The sequence below is a fragment of the Canis lupus genome, chromosome Y (genome assembly GCF_048164855.1).
Source record: "Canis lupus baileyi chromosome Y, mCanLup2.hap1, whole genome shotgun sequence".
In the NCBI taxonomy this organism is placed as follows: domain Eukaryota; kingdom Metazoa; phylum Chordata; class Mammalia; order Carnivora; family Canidae; genus Canis; species Canis lupus.
In genome coordinates this window covers 4,279,045-4,299,655 of record NC_132877.1, presented here as the reverse complement: position 1 = coordinate 4,299,655, position 20,611 = coordinate 4,279,045, and the positions used below count along the sequence as shown (strand labels likewise).

Sequence of the window (20,611 nt, the reverse complement as noted above, 5' to 3'; positions counted from 1 at the left end):
ACACCCTGTCTCCCCTGCACCTCCATGTGGTTGTCCTCCTGTGTAAGTCTGTGTCCTAATCTCCTCTTCTTATAAGGACACTCATCCCATTGTATCAGGGCCCATTCCTAATGATGTCACTTTTAGCTTTGTTACCTGTTTAAAGATTCCATCTCCAAATTCATCCATATTCTCAGGTTCTTTTTTTAAATATATTTATTTATTTTTTTCATTTATGTATTCATGAGAGAGGCAGAGACCCAAGCTGAGGGAGAAGCAGGCTCCCTGCAGGGAGCCCGATGTGGGACTCGATGGCAGGATCCCGGGGTCACCGCCTGAGACGTTCAACTGCTGACCCACTCAGGCCTCCCCAACACACTGTCAAGTTCTGAGAGTTGGGGCTTCCATATATGAATTTTAGGAAACAAAACTCAGCCCACATCAATTTTCTTGCCCAAAATATGAACAGCGCAGAGGGAAAACCCTGGACTAGGGGTATGCAGATGGGTGGGGCTTCTGCACGTATGTTTTGCATCTCTACCCACATGCCAAAGCCCGTAGAGTCACCCGTAAAGACTCCTTGAATATCACACTGTTGCACTGTGAGGCATCGTGCTCCTGCCCATGGTGGAGGGAACACCGACCCACGTGGACAGTGAGGTATGGAGGTCTAGAAAACAACCTGCCCTTCCAGTCCTCAGTGGCACGTCTGGATGATCATTTAGAGCCACATGCATTTCAGTCACCTGTTCCCAACCACACCCTCCCCTTGCTTTAAAGGCCCGGACATATGGATCCTATCGCTACTTTGCTACCTTGCTGAGACTATTGGTTCAGTCATAACCTACCTGTACCTTATGTTGGGGCGGAGCCAAGGGAAGGCTGGCCATGGCTCTGTGGCTGAGGGGTTTCTGAGGATGCCAGAATTTCAGGGTGACACCGGTAAAGTCCCAGGCACACTGGGAACACCCAGTCACTCTACGTAGAAAAGAAGTAACTAAGGGCATGTGTTATCAAACCTGAAAATAGCCGGCAGGCAAAGGACAAATAACACTCCATAATGGACTTACTGTTGGCCCCCCACCCTGCAAATTCATAGGTTGAAGCCCTGATCCTCAGTGGGATGGTACATGGAGGTAAGACATTTGGGATCATGATTCTGACACCAATTCCCATTTGTGGATTTTCCGACAGCACGAAGCGACGCTCCAAAAGCAGCTGGGTGACCTACGATTAAACTCAATTATGATACATCTACCTGGAGACAGCACCGGATCCCACAGGTGAAGGCCTCAGCCTACGAGACTGCTCCTCCCACTGTGAGATGCCAACGGCAAGCCGGGCTTGTCGCCTCTGCTTCTGACCAAGCTGCTATAGATCAGATGTTCCCGGGACCCCCTCTCTTGGGTTCCATTAATCTGCTAGTGGCTCCCAGAGCTCAGAGAAGCAGTTTACTGACTGCTCACAGGTTTATTACAAAAGGCTTATGACAAAGGATGCAGAGCGACCTCACAGGAAACAGATGCAGAGGGTAAGTTGTAGGGAAAAGGTGTGCAGGTTCCAGGCAACATTCTCTAGGCACGTCCAAGAGTTCACCAGCCTACAAGCTCTCTGAGCCCCGTCCTTTCAGGCTTTTTATGGAGGCTTCATCACACAGGCATGATTGATTAAATCACTGAGCTCTGGGGACTGACTCAACTTCCTAACTTCCCCCCAGATCAGGGGTGGGACTAGAAGTTCCAATCCTCTAGTCACAGGGCTGGCAATGAACCACGATCTCTACGTGCATTCCGAAAGTCACCTCCTCAAGGTAGTGTAAGAGCTCTTTATCTTGCTCTTCACTCACGGTCCTACGTGTAATATACAACTCACGTAACAAGCACGATAACATACCTACGTACTAACGTATGCGTGGAGGGATAGGCTATATTAATAAAAAAATTAACTAGATTCAGATGACGTCATGATGGACCCCTCATAATGGGATTATGGACTTTAAAAATAATAGGAATCAGAGCCCCCAGCCCCACCCACGAGGACACAAACGGCCACCTCTGAACGGTGACAGATAACTGCCTGCTGGTCAAGCCCCCCAGTCTGTGATATTTTGTCATAGCACCCTGGCACATTGATGTACTCCGCATCTCTCATCTGCAACGTCTGAAATGAACTTAAAAGTCTCTGAAATTGCCAGTCCGCTATCCTTAAGACTCACTTAAGAGATCGTGGGTGCTTAAGGTTTTATTATTGTGTGCTGTTCATAGCTTAGCCTTATCAAATAGAAAAAATATATATATATATATATATAAGTAGAGATTCCTTATGCGTATGTGCACATCCATGAGGAATAAAGTACGCTTATTACAAAACAAAGCATGAACGTATACGTTGCATATACATATATATGCAAAAGTATGCATACTTTGATGCATGCCCTCCACCCCTGCACCATTAAGCCTGAAGCCACTCCCCTGCAAGTGCTCCAGCTAAAGAAAGGTTGAGCAATGCAAGGAACCCTTGCCGTCAGAGAGAGCACCATGGGCTCTCCGAACTCTCCACAAAGCCTGACTGGTCCTGCCAGCGGCGTCCTCGAGGGTCCCTCAGGGCTGGCCCGCACACATCCCTCTGAGACCCAGCCCTGGCAAGCAGCTGGTGCAGGGCTCCACACGGGCCCCCTGCGGGAAGGGCGCCTTCCATCAGCCTCAAGCCCTCTGGGCCCGGGGTTGCAGCTAGGGCTGCTCAGGGGGACCGCAGAGCTGAGTCTGCTCCCCAACCTACAGCTCATAGCTGGGGCTACAAGCAGCTTTCCAAATACAACCCAGAAAGCAAACACATGGGCACAAAAACCAACAGAACAAGATAAAGAAGCTGAAGGAAGCTAAGGCATCTATTTTTATTTTACAATGAATGGCACGTTTGAGTTTATTCATTGAGTGGGAAAGGATCCTGTTTTTAAATCTGTACAATCGGTTGTGAGCGTGTTTTTGATACCACTGTATCAGAGTTTCCTGGATCGTCTGCTGCGTTTTTAAGTTGTCAGGAAAAGTAAGCCATCATCCCACGGGGAAAACACAATCGCGCAAAAATAAATTGTACTTCGTGTAAGGAAATCCATCCTCCCTCTCCACAGAAGCTTTGACTGTTTCTTTCACTGTTAGGAGAATTAACAAAAGTTTAAGCGCATCTCGTTACTTGCATGGAAACCACTTCAACTGTGAATACATTTCCAGTATTTTCCCAATCTAGTTTATTGCAAAAAAAAAAAAAAAAAAAAAGGCATGACGGTTCCTACCGTTTATTTGGATTTTGCTTTTTTATTTTTTTTTTATTTACAATAGTCACAGAGAGAGAGAGAGAGAGAGAGAGAGAGGCAGAGACGTAGGCAGAGGGAGAAGCAGGCTCCATGCACCGGGAGCCTGACGTGGGATTCGATCCCGGGTCTCCAGGATCGCGCCCTGGGCCAAAGGCAGGCGTTAAACCACTGTGCCACCCAGGGATCCCTGGATTTTGCTTTTTTAACACAAAGCAGTGTCTCCCATCATTGGCAAGAGCTGTTTCTGAAGAGTGTGAAAAACAAGACTTAAAAAATGATGGGACGCCTGGGTGGCTCACTGGTCGAGCATCTGCCTTCGCCTCGGGGCGTGACCCTGGGGTCCGGGGATTGAGTCTCGCATCGGGCTCCCCGCAGGAGGCCTGCTTCTCCCTCTGCCTGTGTCTCTGCCCCTCTCTCTCTGTCTCTCATGAGTAAATAAATAAAACTTCAAAAAAAATTACTAAGACCATGTTTTCAGGTCTGTAGAGAGAAGTGCACAAGAGTCCCCAATGAATCTGTTTTGCAATCGCACTGTCAGGTCAGAGGAGGTGAAGGGGAAACTCCCAGCTGGCACCTCGCTCCCTATAGGTAAACAAACTGGACTGTCTGCCAAGAGCCATGCTCAGAGCCACAGGGGCTGGAACAGGGCAAGGGACACACTCCACAAGTCTCCGTCCTAGGTCCTCACCTGCGTTTATGTGTTGGCTTATTTTTCCACCCAATCTGCAGAAATCCAGACAACTCCTGAAACTCCTTCTAAGGAGCCAACAACCCGGGACAAGGAGATCAACCATAACATCTAGGTTATCCCCCGCAGTTCTGAATGCTTACTCCTGGCCCTGGGGGCTTTCTGCCCTTTTATCTAAGGAATCAAGACAAGTGCAGTGTTGTTACAATGGAAGGGGAAAAACATCCCCATCTGTTTCCTCGGTAGAGAAACCAAGGAGGAGAATTCTATAGGCTGCAGCAGGTGTGCACTGGCAGCTGTAAGGACCCCACCAATCATCTTAGAACAAATCTGCTATGCACCCAATTGTGTCCCTCTCCCAATATATAGTGCTCTCTGCTAACTCCTAGGTAGCTCAGGTGACTTGATTTAAAGATCGAGTCTTCACACAGGGAATCAGATTAAAACGTGGTCATTACAGTCGGTGATTTACTGGAGTCCTACAAAGAGAAGAAACTTGGATGCAGAAATAGACCCACAGAGGGGCGCCCGGGGGGGCTCAGCGGTTGAGCATCTGCCTTCAGCTCAGGGCGTGACCCCGGGGTTCCCGGATCGAGTCCTGCATTGTGCTCCCTGCATGGAGCCTGCTTGTCCTCTGCCTCTGTTTGTGTGTCTCTCATGAATAAATAAAATCTTAAAAGAAATAGACTCGTAGAGAGAAGGTAATATAAAGAGCTAAGGTAAGAAGGCCACGTACAAGCAAGGAGACAGGCCTGGAAGGATCGCGTCGTCCCAGCCCTCGGGAAGCATTAACCCTGACAGCTTGTTGTTCTCCAACTTCTGGCTTCCAGAACTGTAAACCCAGCATATCTGTGATGCAAGCCACGGAGTCTGTGCAACTGTGTCACAGCAGCCGAGCACCCTGGCGTCACAGTCCCCTCACTAATCGGCTGATACACTGCCTTCCCTGAGGTCCTCAAACAGAAATCATCATTGCATTTTGTCACAGCCAGAGCTCCAAAGACATCAGTTACCTGAAGCCGTACTATGTGCCAGGACTAAGAGCTTGACCTGCGCTGTCTCCTTTACATTTGACACAAAAGGAAACCGAGGCACAGGGGTTCGTCGCCTATTATTTTGCTGCCCTTGCAGCATCCAAGCTGCGTCTACTGTGTCTTTTGCATTTTGCCAGAAATACAGCCCCACGGCGTGAAATAAGCTTCTGGAGTTTTCTCACATCACCTTCTTTAAAGTCGCTGTATCCTTATGCTTAAACATGCATATGCAACATCGACGCACACTACACAGAAACGGAGACCAAAAAAAGGTGTTTCTGGGCACACCCGGGTGCCTCAGTGGGTGAAGCATCTGCCTTCTGCTGAGCTCAGGATGTCAGGGTGCTGGGATGCAGCCCTGCAGGAGGCTCCCTGCTCTGGGACAAGTTTGTTGTCCCTCTGTTCCTCGCCTGCACTCATGCTCTGTCTCAAATACGTAAAATCTAAAAAAAAAGTTTTTGAGAGCAGCCAAGAACAACAAAATTCAGAGTGCATGCAGAAGAGAGCTGAATAAGAAAGGAAGCTGGGCGGCAGGGACGCAGATGAGGCGGCCAGGCGCGTGGAGCCTCTGCAGCCCGGGATGCTCGCGGGGACCCGGGAGCCCGGGTCGCCGACCCTCCGAGCGGCCCCCTGCGCATGCGCGCTGCCAGCTCCGCGGGGGCGGCGGGCCCGCGAAACCGAAAGGGAAAGCAGCGAGGGTCCCGGGACGGCAGCCCCGGCCCGGCGCATGCCCCGGCCCCTGGGCTCCCGGTTGCAGCCTGGCTGCCGGGGATGCCGACCTGAGCACCTTGGCCCGTCGGTGGGAAGCAGCCGGTGCACCGGGCCGGCCGAGGAGAAACGCTCGGCCTCCTCCGTGCGTCCCGCCCCAGGGTCAAGTTGTGCATGTGCCGCCGCCGGGACCGGGACGTCCGCTGTGCGTGGGGAGCGCGGTGCATGCGGGCAGACGGGAGCCCGCGCGGGGCCGCATCCGCACTGGGCGGCGGCGGCGGCACCGGAGACCGCGCGAGATAAGCCCGCCCGCAGAGCGGAGCGCGCGACTCTCGAGAGACGCTCCCGCGGCGCGCGTGCGCAAGGCGGCTCGGGCCCCGCGGGTCGGCGCGGGGCGCGCGTGCACGGCGGGCGGCGCGCGTGCGCAGAGGCGGCGCGGGCGGCGCGCGCAGCCCCCGAGCGCGCGGCCGTGTCCCCGGCGTGCGCGCGCCCGCGTCCGCCGGCGCCATGGCGGCCTCCGGGGCCCCGCCGCGGCCCGCCACCCACCTGCTGTTCGACATGGACGGCCTCCTCCTCGGTGCGTAGCCTGCGGCCGCCGCGCGCCACGCGGCCCGGGGACGGCGCGCTGCTCGGCTCGGCGCGGCGCGGCGCGGCGGGGCGGCGTCCGGGACCCCCGCGGGCGGCGGCGAGTGGCGGGGGCGCGCGGGGCGCTGGCGTCGGCGCCGCCCGGGGCAGCACTTCCGGCGGCCGCGCCGCGCGTGGGGACGGGCTGCGGGGGGGGCGGGGGCGGCGCTCGGGGGCCGCGGCGGACTCAGTTTCCCGCACCTGGCCGCGCCGCGCACGCAGCCTGCTCGCGGCCTCCTACGCGGCGGGGGCCGGGGTCGTGACCTCGCCGGCGGGGGCGCTGCTGCGGGCGGGGGGGCGGGGGGGCTGCGGCTGGACGGGCCTTGACCCCGGGGCCGGAGGCTTGGGATCCGAGGCTCCGGCGGCCCTGCACAGGAAGGGGCTTGGACGGAGGGGCTCGCGGAAGCACCCTGCAGGGCCGCACCCCTCCCCGCCCCTCCAGCGCCCCGGCTCAGGCCGCACTCTTGACCCAACTGCAGGACAGTGGGGACCTGAGGCTGGGGCTGCCCCTGCACAGGGAGGGGCTGGGCGGATGCACACTGCGGGGGGCGGGGGGTGCGCACCCCTCCCCGGCCCCCCAGCGCCCCGGCTCGGGCCGCACGCTTGACCCAGGTGCAGGACGGTTGGGACCTGAGGCTGGGGCTACCCCTGTGCCTGCACAGGAAGGGGCTGGGCGGATGCACATTGCCAGGCCGCACCCCTCCCCGCCCCGGCTCAGGCCGCACTCTTGACCCAGGTGCAGGACTGTTGGGACCTGAGGTTGGGGCTGCCCCTGCACAGGAAGGGGCTGGGCGGATGCACATTGCGGGGCCGCACCCCTCCCCGCCCCCCCAGCGCCCCAGCTCCGGCCGCACGCTTGACCCAGGTGCAGGACGGTTGGGACCTGAGGCTGGGCGGATGCACATTGCGGGGCCGCACCCCTCCCCGCTCCCCCAGCGCCCCGGCTCAGGGCGCACTCTTGACCCAAGTGCAGGACTGTTGGGACCTGAGGTTGGGGCTGCCCCTGCACAGGAAGGGGCTGGGCCGATGCACATTGTGGGGCCGCACCCCTCCCCGCCCCTCCAGCGCCCCGGCTCAGGCCGCACTCTTGACCCAACTGCAGGACAGTGGGGACCTGAGGCTGGGGCTGCCCCTGCACAGGAAGGGGCTGAGCGGATGCACATTGCGGGGCCGCACCCCTCCCCGCTCCCCCAGCGCCCCGGCTCAGGGCGCACTCTTGACCCAAGTGCAGGACTGTTGGGACCTGAGGTTGGGGCTGCCCCTGCACAGGAAGGGGCTGGGCCGATGCACATTGTGGGGCCGCACCCCTCCCCGCCCCTCCAGCGCCCCGGCTCAGGCCGCACTCTTGACCCAACTGCAGGACAGTGGGGACCTGAGGCTGGGGCTGCCCCTGCACAGGAAGGGGCTGAGCGGATGCACATTGCGGGGCCGCACCCCTCCCCGCTCCCCCAGCGCCCCGGCTCAGGGCGCACTCTTGACCCAAGTGCAGGACGGTTGGGACCTGAGGCTGCGGCTGCCCCTGCACAGGAAGGGGCTGGGTGGATGCAGATTGCGGGGCCTCACCCCTCCCCGCCCCCTCCAGCGCCCTGGCTCAGGCTGCGCTCGTGACCCAAGTGCAGTAAGGTTGGGACCTGAGGCTGGGGCTGCCCCTGCGGAGAGAGGGGCTTGCGGATGCACATTGCGGAGGCCGCACCCCTCCACACCCCCGCTCAGGCTCAGGCTGCACTCTTCACCCAAGTGCAGGAGGGTTGGGGACCTGAGGCTCCAGCTGCTCCTGCAGAGGGACGGGCTGGGCGGATGCACACTGCGGGGGGCGGGGGGGGGGGCACCCCTTCCCGCCCCTCCAGCGCCCCGGCTCAGGCCGCACGCTTGACCCAAGTGCACGGAGAGTTGGGACCTGAGGCTCAGGCTGCCCCTGCACAGGGAGGGACACGGCGGATGCACATTGCGGGGCCGCACCCGTCCCCGCCCAGGCTCAGGCCGCGGTCTTGACCCAGGTGCTGGAGACTTGGGACCTGAAACTTGGGACTTTGAGGCTAGGGCTGCCCCTGCACAGGAAGGGACTTGCCGGATACACATTGCGGGGCCGGATACACATTGCGGGGCCGCACCCGTCCCCGCCCCGGCTCAGGCCGCACTCTTGACCCAAGTGCAGGAGAGTGGGGACCTGAGGCTGGGGCTGCTTCTGCACAGGAAGGGGCTGAGTGGATGCAGACTGCAGGGCTGCACCCCTGCCGGCCCCACCTTAGGCCACACTGTTGACCCAAGTGCAGGAGAGTTGGGGAAGCAGGTTGCGCCTGCCACGGACCCGAGGGACTCTGGGTCCTCGCACTGCTGCTCCCTGCACCGCCCCTGTGCAGGGTCACAGCCAAGAATTGTTGAAGAAGCAGAATGACACTCAGTGCACGAATCAACACGGAACGGACCGGAGCGCTGCCCAGACCCTGCGCACCGAGCTTCATGGCTTCATCCTCTTACAGGGTTCCGACCCTCAGAGCCTCCGGAAGGCCTTGTAGAACTCTGAAAACGCCTGTGTTTTTTGCAGACGCTCCTGACCCGCTGGAGACTTTTATGCCTCTACTGCCTTAAAACCCTGCAGAGGATGAGGAAGTATTTGCATTCCAATGAGAACACACAGTGCTGCAGCTCAGAGATGTTAAGTCACCTGCCCAAGGTCGCACAGCTCAGGAACAGAGCTGAAGAGTGACTGCACATCGATTGGATCCTAAATATAGATGACCTGTTCATCTTTCCAGGGTGACCTTGCCCCCTGCTAGGTGGTTTGCTAGTAATAACACTTTTTTTTTAAGATTTTATTTATATGTTCATGACAGACCAAGAGAGACAGACACAGGCAAACGGAGAAGCAGGTTCCCTGCGGGGAGCTGCATGCAGTGACTCGCACCCACGGAGCCACCTGGGCGTCCCAGTCACTTTATAAACCCAGAGATAGAAACAGGTGAATCCCTAAGGAAGAGAAAAACAAAATTAAATCTCTGTAGAGGTCACTAATTGCAAGAAACAGTGTATGCAGGTACTAAATCTGAATGGACTCAATTTCAGAAACCTCTTGGGATGGATAAGGCTGGTTTGTAGACATGAATGTTCCTGCTCAGGTGGTCAGGAAGTTAATTGTCAAACTCCTTCCCCTCTCGGGAAGGGTCCAAAGAACTTGTAGTGGGTGTCTCATGAATATGGATGCAAACTCCGAAGTCTCATTAAAATTAAATGTATTAAACTTCCAAATGAGCTGGACTCTTAGTTCTGAGACCCAGATTCAGACACAGCTGTTCCCTGAAGCCTGAATGTGGCGTACGTGACCTGGTTCCAGCAGGGGCAGTTACTCGCTGGGGGCTCTACTCACTAGCTAAGGCCAGATTAATAGTTTAGCCCCTGGCGCTGTTACCCAATCCTGTGAAATGGTCAGAGAACCAAGAGTTTGTGCCATTTGGGAAGATATCCTCCTTATTTTCTGCCCTCTTTTCTCCTTTCTGCTTTAACGCTTCTCCGAGGTAGTAAGGCTTTGCAGAACTTTCTCGGAAGTGCACTTATCCCATTCTTTCACAGGATGTCTTGTAGAAAACACCGTTTTCTTTCCAAAACATGCTGCTTTATCTCAGTCGGTCTCTCCTGCTGCTACCCTCCTGTAGCTCTGCAGCACCTGACTTCATTCCCTGTATCTGCTGTGTGCAGAACACTCCACCATGCATTCATAATGAGTCCTCTTGCAGTAGGTTGGAGTTTGAGAATTGTGAATTCTGGAAGTTCCATTTGTCAGCGTCACCCCCAGGACTGGTGTTCTCAGGGCAGTGAAAATCGAAAACTATTAGTTTCATGGGGGAAGGCTTCTATTCAGGAGAAGCTTGTTTAAGCAGACGGGAATGAGGAAGTAAATGGAGATTTCTGCAGAAACATTGATGACGCCAGAGCACTTTCCAGTACATTTCCAGTTTGAAATGTATGAGGCTGCCGTCCTTCCAAATAGGAAAGACGCTCTCGGATTCTGTTTTTGTTGGTGGGGTAACGATCAGCTACGATCAGGTTATGATTTTGGCTCCCAGATGCCATTTAGAGAAAGAGAAAAGGGGACTGGGATTGTTTGTGAACCAGGACAAGATATTTTCGAAGGTAGAAGATGACAGCGATTCCACAGAGTCTCGGCTTCTGGATAGGGAAGATTATCTAGTTTGCAAAATAACTGAAATTAGGAGCACAAGGGGTGGGCCCATTCTCTTTAAGACACAAGAAGTCTGCTGTGCGGAGCCATGCTGGCTAATAGAGATGGGACTGCATAAAATGTTGCACAGCACCACTGAAAAAGCAAAAAGGTACAGATGAAACAAACTTTTTTTCCTATCCTGACACATCTAAAATGCGTCTTTCCAATAAATAAATAAATAAATAAATAAATAAATAAATAAATAAATAAATAAAATACGTCTTTCCTTACATCAATGTAAAACTCTCCAAGATCTATGACCTTCATTTTTGAGGCCTAGTCCCTGAAATCCGTGGGTATTTTATGCATACAAGCAGGTCTCAGCTCGAGCCAGCCACATTTCAAGTGTTCAGTAGCCTCGTTGGGCGAATGAATGCCTGTCGTACTGGACAGTCCAATGCAGGGCTTTAGGAAGAAACCCGTATGTCTGTTATCGATAACGGGGCCCAGTGGACGGTGGACGTTAAGAATACGGAGACCACCGGAATATGTAAAATGCAGTGCACGTAAAATGTATATTCTAGGCGTCCAATTTTTTAACATCCATAAAAATTACCAAAGGAAAATAAGCTTATTTTTAAATTCTTAAAAATCAGAAAATAACAAGAGAGGGATCGCGTGAGGACACAAGAAGAATATTTGCAACTGTTAATTATAATTTACCCTCTGTCCTCTATGTAGTAGAATAGATGACCTACGTTGGTCTTCTTTGTGCTCCCTCAGTTTCGCATCTGCCAGATAATAGCACCCGAGACTGCTGGGAGGTGCCTGTTTGCCTGGGGCCTAGGACACCCTGTAAGCTCCTGGAGGGGCAGGAGCTTTGTGGTGCTCACTGAGCTCAGGAAGTTGCTGCTTGAGTCGACTGGTTCCGCGTCGTGCCCGGGCTGTGGTCAGAATCCTTGTGACACCATGGTCGTCTTGTTCACCTTGTCTAGGCCATTTTTCCACCCTGGAGCATCCGTGAAGCTGATGACAAAAATGGAATTTCCTTATAGAATGTTAGCGCTTGCTCCACATTAATTTTCACAGGAACCAAAACACGTGGTCATCTGACCCCCCACGTGATGTATGAGAATTTTTCTAAGCACAGACGAGGAGCTTTTCGTCTGCATTGGTTTTCGTGTGCATTGGTTCTTCTGAGTGTCCCCCTATCCCTACATTGCCAGGGTCCTGGGAGCATCTCAGGAAGGTAGAGCCTAGTGAAGGATTGTTGCGGTACGCCCGAATGCGGTTACCGCCTGCCCCGAGAGCTGGCCGAGATCCCCCTCGGCGTGAGATGATCATTGCCTGTATGCTCTACGTCTTGGAAACCCCTTTGTGAGCGCTGGGGTCTCCGTGCCAGATGCCAGGGCAGCCTTGCCGTGGTGCATTCACATTCTTTTCCACCCTGCTCCCCCGGGAGCTAACAGCACGTGCTTGGGTTTGAGCTCGGCTTGCTAGGTGACACTTAAGTTCCTTCCACCTTTGCAAAGACATCTGCTGGAATTTGGAGGCCAGTCGGAGGCCTGGTGGTGGAGGAGAGCCCCCACCGCAGGCGGCCCTCACTCCGACTTTCTCCGTTTGGAGTAACGTGCTGCTGGGGGCCTGGGGAAGGCCCCCCCAGGAGGAAGGAAGGAAGGGACTCTTGTGTCTTGGAGAAAAGTCTTTGGTAATAGCAAAGCAATCCAAGTATGGACCGAGCCTAGTTAACTGTGTCCCCTTGTGATGCTTTCTGGTTGACCTGGACTCTGCCCACCTCAAGGTCGTCTTTGTAGTTACTGGTCGCTTGACTAGTGGTCACCACAGCTGCTCCTCTTTCGAGAATGCTTGAGAAGGGATTGAGATCCAATTTGCATAATCCTGCTGATAAACGAGAGTTTTGTCCAGCTGGCGAGAGGCTGAACTGTTCAGCAGATTCCTGTCAGTACAGGTGTGGTGCCCGTCCTTGCTTTCTCCTGCAGCCCTCGACCTCCCAGGGTGCTTTGCTTGGCACCTTGGATTCACAGGGATTATAATCGTGGGAGGACTGTTGTCCTGTCATCCTCGTATTTTCTCATGATCGATTTTTACTTTGTTCCTCCTTTCTTCTGGAAAGGCAGTGTGTTGGGGATTCTTTAGTCCCTTTTGTCTTTCTGAGTAATTGCCATTTACTCTGATTTTTTTTTTTTTTTTTTTTTTTGCCTTCTGTGATTTACATGTCGGTTACTCTGTCATTTTCCGAGGGTAGGTGCCGATTGAATGCACTGTAAAAGAGTAAGGGAAGTAATGCCCGCAAGACATGTCCACTCCAGGCACTTGTTACATAGATGCCGAGATGACTGGTCACACCTTGGGATGAGGCATTTGAAAAGGGATTCAGGCATAGCCCATAGCTGGAAAATAGAATAGTGTCATACCAGAGTAGATGACATTTCAAGATAAATTTCCTACTGTCAAGCGTATGTGAGTACCAGTGACTAATAATCAGAGCGTTTGATCTATGAAAACCTTCACTTAATTGTGTTACAGTGGGTGGGGGCAGTCTTGGCTGTTTGTTGCAGATATCTGTGGTTAAAATGGCCTCTAGGGCATGTGTGGAGAGTTTTCTTGAAAACGTGTTATTTGGGCAGCCCGGGTGGCTCAGCTGGTTTGGCGCTGCTTTCGGCCCAGGGCGTGGTCCTGGAGTCCCGGGATCGAGTCCCACGTCGGGCTCCCTGCATGGAGCCTGCTTCTCCCTCTGCTTGTGTCTCTGCCTCTCTCTGTGTCTGTCATGAATAAATAAATTCTTAAAAAAAAAAAAAAAAAAAAAGAAAAAGTGTTATTTGTCACATCATTTCTGAGTTAAGAAGTATTTCCCCATTGGCTTTGTAGAGGTGGACTGCCATTCTGGCATGGTTTAGCAGACCTTTTGAGCCTTTAGCAGGCACGTCACTCCTTTCCTTTATGCTGTGACTCCCTCACATCCTCTCCTGTGATGTCTACACTCAATAGCTAAGTGTCAGTGGGAAAAGTGTCTACGCAGAGAGGGCCCCTGTCTGGGAGGAGGGTGGTCATCTCCACATACTCTTGCCTGGCGGACCGTTTTCATTGGCATTGCTTGTGCTACGTTGACTGTCCTCTCCTGGGCTTAGGAGCTGAATCAAGGTATGTTCCTCTTTATGATCAATGGTAGTCTCCTTAACAATCTTGCAAATGATGTGGCTAGTCAGGGAGAGATCCAGGAACAAACCAAAGTTGGTGCAACCTTGAGTAGAATATCCTATTTCTACACTAAATGAGAACAAGACCACAGTGGTCGTTTGCACATCTGAGCTTATTTGAGGTCTTGGGACAAAAGCCAAAGCAAGCAGCAGGATTCCCTGCCTCTCATGTCCTGAAATCCCGAGTCTCCCCAGCCTGTATATGTAAGGGAAGTGGGGTGTCCTTGATGAGAACCGTTCCTCTGCTCTCCAGACCAGCACTGTCCATCTAGCAGATCTGCCTACCATATGGGAAGGTTCTCTATCTGCATTGTAGACAGGAAGGACACCTGGTACCCGCATCCGTAAAATGTGACTAGTGCAGCTGAAAACGGAATTTTCCCTTGTATTTAATTTAAATTTCAGTAGCCTCCTGTGGCTGCCAGCCACCGTGGTGGACAGCACAGCTCCAGAGGCATGCATTCCACTCCACATGTCTGTTCAGAAATGTGCGGCGGCAGGTGCTGTACGGGATTCAAAACAAGTCTCTTCTCTTAGTCTCAGAGTCCAGATGGGACATAAAACATGGTGAGTGAAATCGGTGCGTAACTTGCTAATGAACACGGCAAGGGCATAATAGGGACAGAGCAGTACTTTCAACTGAAAGCACCTGGAGGATGTTTGTCGAGTACAGAAAGGACCAAAGAAGACAAATGGACATTCCAGACCAGGAGAAGAAATGGCTGAGCAATAAACATGTTTTCTGAAGCAGAAGAGAGTATTTTTATCAAGCAGTGTGTTTGAATTAAAAAAAACACAGGGGGATTCATTCCCCTTTCTCCACATCCTCACCAACGTTTGTTGTTTCCGGCCTTGTTAATTTTAGCCACTCTGACAGCTGTGAGGTGGTAGCTCATTGTGGTTTGGATTTGTGTTTCCCTGATGATGAGTGATGTGGAGCATCTTTTCATGTGTCTGTTGGCCATGTGTGGGTCTTCTTTGGAGAAATGTCTGTGTCTTCTGCCCATTTCTTGGCTGGATTATTTGGGTTTTGGGTGTTGAGTTTGATAAGTTCTTTATAGATCTTGGAAACTAGCCCTTTATCTGATGTGTCATTTGCAAATATCTTTTCCCATTCTGTAGGGTGTCTTGTAGTTTTGTTGACTGTTTCCTTTGCTGTGCAGAAGCCTTTTATATTGATGAAGTCCCAGTAGTTCCTTTTGCTTTTGTTTTCCTTGCCTTTGGAGACGTGTCTTGCAAGAAGTGGCTACATGTGGCCAAGGCCCGAGAGGTTACTTCCTGTGTTCTCCTCTAGGGTTTTGATAGATTCCTGTCTTACATTTAGGTCTTTCATCCGCTTTCAGTTTATCTTTGTGTGTGGTTTAAGAGAGGTTTAGTTTCATTCTGCATGTGGCTGTCTAATTTTCCCAACAGGATTTGTTGAAGAGACTGTCTCTTCCAGCAGATGTTCTTTCTTGCTGTGTCAAAGATGAGTTGACTATAGAGCTGAGGGTTTATTTCTGGGTTCTCTGTTCTGTTCCATTGATCTACGTGTCTGTTTTTGTGCCAGTACCGTACTGTTTTGGTGATGACAACTTTGGATGGGGTAAGTGGGTGACGGGCATTAAGGAAGGCACATGATGTGATGAGCACCGATGCAATTGATGAATTACTGGTTTCTACCTCTGAAACTAATGATGTACTGTAAGTTGGGTGATTGAATCTAAATTTAAAGAAAAAAAGATTCTCAGTAATGACTGTATTGGAACATGGAGGCAAGGATGGCTTCTGTGTCTAGCTGAAAATACGCTAGTGTTTTCCAGGTGGGTTCCTTGTGGTAGTTATGTGCCTTTATCCTGTTTTAAGTCAGAAAACTTCCCCCATCCCTCAATCACATAATGTTTGTTTTCCCCCACGATAGTGACTTGTTGAAAGAGTCTAGGCCAGTGATGTTATGGAATGGTCTACACCCAGGATTTGTCTGGTTGTTTCCACCTGGTGTCTCCTTACCGGTTCCTCTATCCCCTCTATTTCCTCTAACCTAGAAGTGATACCCAGTGCTTAGCTAGACTCAGCCATTTCTGGCAATTACGTGCGGCAGCACCCTGTTGCCCGTTTGGGGGAGATGTTGCATGTGGTCAGTTTTGTCGCCCTAGTCCCAGCCTGCTGACCAGTCTTGTCCTCAGAAGAGTTGTCGAACCCATCTTGTCCTCCATGATGGCACATGGGGCCTCTTGGGCAGAAGTCCAGAGCCTGAGAGACCGGGGATAGTTGATGGCCATAGTGTCTGTGTGTCTCGAAGGCCTGAACCATTGGGCACAGAGATGTGGCTACGGGGGATGTGGAGGCCTTGCTGGCTCTCACCGGGAAGAGAGGGCGCTGTGGGAACCTCGGGTGGGTGTGTCCGGGCGGGTATGTGTGCGGCCTGCGGACCATACTGCTTCTGGTTCCACTTCATGTGGATCACATCTCCTGTGGGTCACAGGCTGTGATCTCTCTGAGTGCTTTTAGGGGATGCCATCCAAGAGTGCGGCTTACCTTCAGATCGTCCCTTCCTCACCCACTGGCCCACCCCTACAGCAGTGCAATACTTGCTTATTTCTAAATTCTTCAGAGCTATTTCTGTGGCCTTCCCACTGCTACTGCCTCTTTCTAGGCTCTCAGTGGCTTCCCCACCAGACCTGTGCCTGTCGAGAGCCTATCCTGTGTGCCCCGCGCTCTTGGGAGCAGTTGCGAGCATTACCTCACGTTGCTCTGCAAGCTGGCAGCAGGTGCTTAGTGCTCTCACTGTCCCTCCTGCAGTGGAGGCCTCGGGAGCTCAGGCAGCGACTCAGGCAGCGACTCAGGCAGTGACCGTGACAGTTTCAGCCTCGTGCCTCCTCTCACGGCTGGAAAAAGAAGCAACATTTCACCAATCGCAGGTCTTCTCAAGGGCAATTGTGTCACCCCCGCCAACACCGCTGGTGACGCTGGTATCCTGCTGGTCCCGTGGGTGAACGTGCGGGATCCTGGCACCTGGGAGCATCTGGATGAAGGCTTTGGTGGAGAAGAGTGAAGCCCTGGCCGGCACTTCTCCCCCAGAATGTTCCTACCTGTCTTCGTCTGAGGAATTTGGCCACAGACGCATCCCTGATACCTTTCCAAGAGAAAGAGCGTTCGTACAGATAAAAATGATCGTCAGCTCTTCCCGTGGTGTGTCTGGTGCCCTCTCCTGTAGGCTGTGTTTTTCGTGCTTGGGTGTGTGCTCCTAACACAAACATGGAAGTCATCCCTGGGTCTGCGGGTTGCAGCCCGACGAGCTGGTCCCTTCCTGACAGCCCCAGCCCTATCTCAGCAGCCATCTCGTTAAACCAGTTGTGATCACCTTGCGTGATTGCCAGCAGCCTGATGAAGGCATTTAAAGTCGCCCCACTGGGTCATCTGAACAACATAGGTAGCCAGTCGTCTGCAGCAGTTAAGGTGGTTTCCCGCTGCCAGACTGTCGGGTCCATCCAGACGGCTGAACACAGGTGGCACTTCCTGCTGCTGACAGTTTCTCTGGGGGTAGAGTTTTAGGTTCAAATGGAATTTCAGAAAAGCGTGATAGGACAGATCCACGAGGGCTCTCAAGGAGACATGGATGGTCGGGGCATTTATTCAGTTCACGAATGCCACAGGCCTTGATAACCCGCCCACCAGATGCCGGGTACCGCGACTAGAGCAGGGAGTGGATCCACCCCTTGCTTCCGGGGACACGGTCAGGGTGCAGTGGGCTGAGCGTTGGGGGAAGCAGACGTTGCCATCCCCCTGCATGGCCACGTATCTGCTGAGCTAACCCACTTTCCTTGGGAGCCAGGGAGAGGGAGCAGGCCAGCAGCCCAGACAGCATTCATCCTGGGGGCTCCATCATAGGGCTGAAGGAGTATCATAGGCGGAGGAGGAAGGACGCTCGCGAGTACCCCAAGCCAGGAGGACACAGACCAGGGCAGGGCTTTGACAAGAGGTGGCTGCGTGTGCCCTCTCAGAGAAGACGTTCTTCTGCAAAGGCTCTCCCAGGACAGAGCGTACTGAGCCCATGCCAAGCTCAAGCATTGAGATTTCCCCTCTTTGCCGTCAGAGCACCAGCCTCCCGGAGCACAGGGCGCCGTGGGTATTTGGTGACGTGCATGAGGAAGGCATATGCCCAGGGAGACTGGCTAAGAGGCTCTTGCACTTGCCCAGGGGGCCACATCCCTCCCATGTGTGCGCCCCTCTTTCACGTGGCTTCCCTGACTCTGGGTCTCCTCTTGTGTCCTTTATAAGGACACTTGTCACTGAATTTGGGACCCACCCCGCTAATACAGGATGACATCTTGAGATTCTTGATGTCAGCACAACAGCAAACAAGGTCCCCTGCCCAGGTTCCAGGAGGACAGGACATGGGTACATCCAGCAGGGCAGGACAAGGGCACAAACGGCTGGCGTGGGAGGAAGAGGAGAGGCTTGACTCAGAGGCTGTTTAGTTCATGGCGGGGTTTGCAGGGACATGGAGGGGCTCAGGCAGGGCATCATCGTAGGCTGAGGTGAAATCACAGGCCGTTCTCGGGTGAGCTCAGTGAGTGGTCCTGCCCAGAGGGGCGCTCCTTGCAGGCCGAGGTGTTTGCATGCAGTTGGTGTTTTCCTGCGGGGACTTGGGGCAGGCGGCATGCTTGCAGCCCTCCGACGGCGCACAAGAGCTCCACCTGACTCTGAAGGCCGGAGGCAAATCCGTGGGCAAAACACCGGCTTCTAGACCGTGTGCCCTCCACGGAGGTTTGGATCTAGGTCACTTGTGTGGACTCTCTGGGCCCGAGCTCTCCAAACAGTGCCCAGACGTGGTGTGGTTATCGGTGCAGAAACCCACCTGTTTGTGAGAATAGCTGCTTTATATACACTGGGGATGGGGTGGGGGGCATGCTCGGTCTCACACACGAGACCCCTCCGGTGCCTCCAGACTCCCATTTTCAGTACGATGCAGCGAGCATGAGAGTAGAAACTAGAACAGAACCTGGGCTATCCCTGGGTGTGTGCCCTGTGATCTTTCAGTGTTGTTAACTGTTGTTAATGAAATGTTGGGCTGTAACTAATTACATCCTGGCACCTCTCTCGTATATACTCGCCTTCTCTAATTATGTTCAAAGCCCTGGCTGCCAGGACTGCCAAGGGCCAAGGACTCTTCTTTCCTACCTTCTCACATAGGAACCGTGTTCACCTTGTCATTTCACCTGCAGGAACTCATAGTACACCTGCATTTAAATGCAATTAAACTTAATACACAGTTGCCAGTTACAAAAAAAGAGATGAAGGGAGCTTGAGCTGGGAACTTATAATCTATTGCACGGATTCTCGATTCTTCATGGAATAATCACCTTGGGCCTCGCTCATTCATCTGATAGCTGTCTGGATATTGTCCTCAGCATCACTTGTGTGCGCTGACACTAGCCCGTACACGAAGGCCCTAAAACAAGTTGGGTGTGTGGTACGTGGGTGATGGGAATGCATTTCCGGGGGTAGACATGTTCTAGGTGGGAAGTGGGTACTCAGATTCACGTTGACAAAACCCGCCTCATACATGAGGGGCTGACTTAATCCAGAGGCCCCCGTCCACGAGCCTTACTGAATGTGGGCGACTCCATTCCGGGATCAGCTTGGAGTGCCAGGACCACAGCTCTGCCTCGAGGTGGTGATTTCTCCCCACCGGTGGTGGATGCCCATCCGTTCTCAGCCTCCGCTCCTATGTAGCTGACGGACACAGGCCATCACAGGCCCCTGCTAGCGCCAAGGGACACATGGCCACAGTACACCTGGCTTTAAAGATCTGTTACTATTAACGTTAGCGGTTCAAAACGTACGTGTTGCTTAAACATTTAATTTCGGCTTATTCTGGGTACAAATGTAGTAGATGTAAAGCATCACCGTCCAGATGCCATGATACTGCTTGATTCTATTTACAGTTTCTTTTATCAGCGTCAACACCTTTATGGTCAGCAAAGCACACTTAGAAAGCCAGTAGGTTTTATTTCTTTGGCCGGCGCTGCTCCTGTCCGAATTAACAAATGGAACCTTTTGGGAGAGCCGATCATCACTTTAGCCTAATAGGTGAACTTGATGAAAATGATGAATGTGAAGTTCACGTGACTTGTTCCCGTTGCGTTCAGATAACGTCATCTTAAATTGTGAGTGAAGATTAGTAATCTGAGTATGCATTTAAGAGTGTGTTTACAGCACCATTGCTCCAACAGGCCAAGTTCACTTAAAGAATAGAAGTAATTCAATAGCACGCAAGAATTTATTCAGTGATCTTCCTTCTTCTAAGTGTCACTTAATATTTTGGGCACGGGATGAGCTACCTGGGCATTAGGGAGAACTGGTCCTCTAACAGGTATTTTCCATTCCCACTCAGCTGATTAGATTTTGCTTTTTTTTTTTAGCATCTACGTAAGATGTCTTTCCACCTAAATCCAATAATTGTTGAACTCAACAAGAATTCTACATTCTCACTATACTTGCCAGGCTTACGCAGATCCTGGGGAGGGCTGTGAAGATGACATCGGATGGAACGCTGGGTCTTCCATTTACTTTGAGTTAGAGTCACAGCTTATGAGGCATGTAGTAATGTGAGTCCGAAAATGAACATGCAGCCAGCCTTCATTCTGTGCCCAAGGAGCCTCTAGGGTTCCCACCGAGGTGGCCTCTCAGCAGCTGCCACTGTGCAGCTGGAAATCAGATACCAAGCTTGTCCCCTTTGGTCCAGATGGCTCGCACAACACTCCTTGTGAGCACCAGCGGTATACTCTGCATGGAGGGAGGGACCTGCAACTTACTGCTCTTTGGGTCTCTGCAGAAATCCTGAGTATGGTTCAGTAAAACCTGAGGTGCGTAAACCAGTTTATAGTCTCTAAGCCTATTCTT

At 52.8% G+C, this 20,611-nt stretch overlaps 2 protein-coding genes across 4 annotated transcripts in view; one reads left to right on the top strand and one right to left on the bottom strand.

The window, feature by feature from the left end:
• Positions 1 to 6,363, bottom strand: part of LOC140629090 (steryl-sulfatase-like) — a 167,930-nt gene extending 161,567 nt beyond the window's left edge. For 2 of the 3 annotated variants that reach the window (XM_072818512.1, XM_072818509.1), the window contains exon 1: positions 6,269 to 6,363. In XM_072818512.1, coding sequence (XP_072674613.1) covers positions 6,269 to 6,282 — 14 coding nt within the window. In that variant the 5' untranslated portion in view covers positions 6,283 to 6,363. Of the gene's footprint in view, positions 1 to 5,793; positions 5,951 to 6,268 lie in introns of those variants that run through there. The other variant, XM_072818511.1, reaches the window with a different exon arrangement.
• LOC140629094 (pseudouridine-5'-phosphatase) overlaps positions 6,199 to 20,611 on the top strand; it is a 79,525-nt gene continuing 65,112 nt past the window's right edge. Inside the window, exon 1 of the mRNA XM_072818528.1 lies at positions 6,199 to 6,299. Within this exon, the coding sequence (XP_072674629.1) occupies positions 6,230 to 6,299 (70 nt within the window). The 5' untranslated portion in view covers positions 6,199 to 6,229. The remainder of the gene's footprint in view (positions 6,300 to 20,611) is intronic.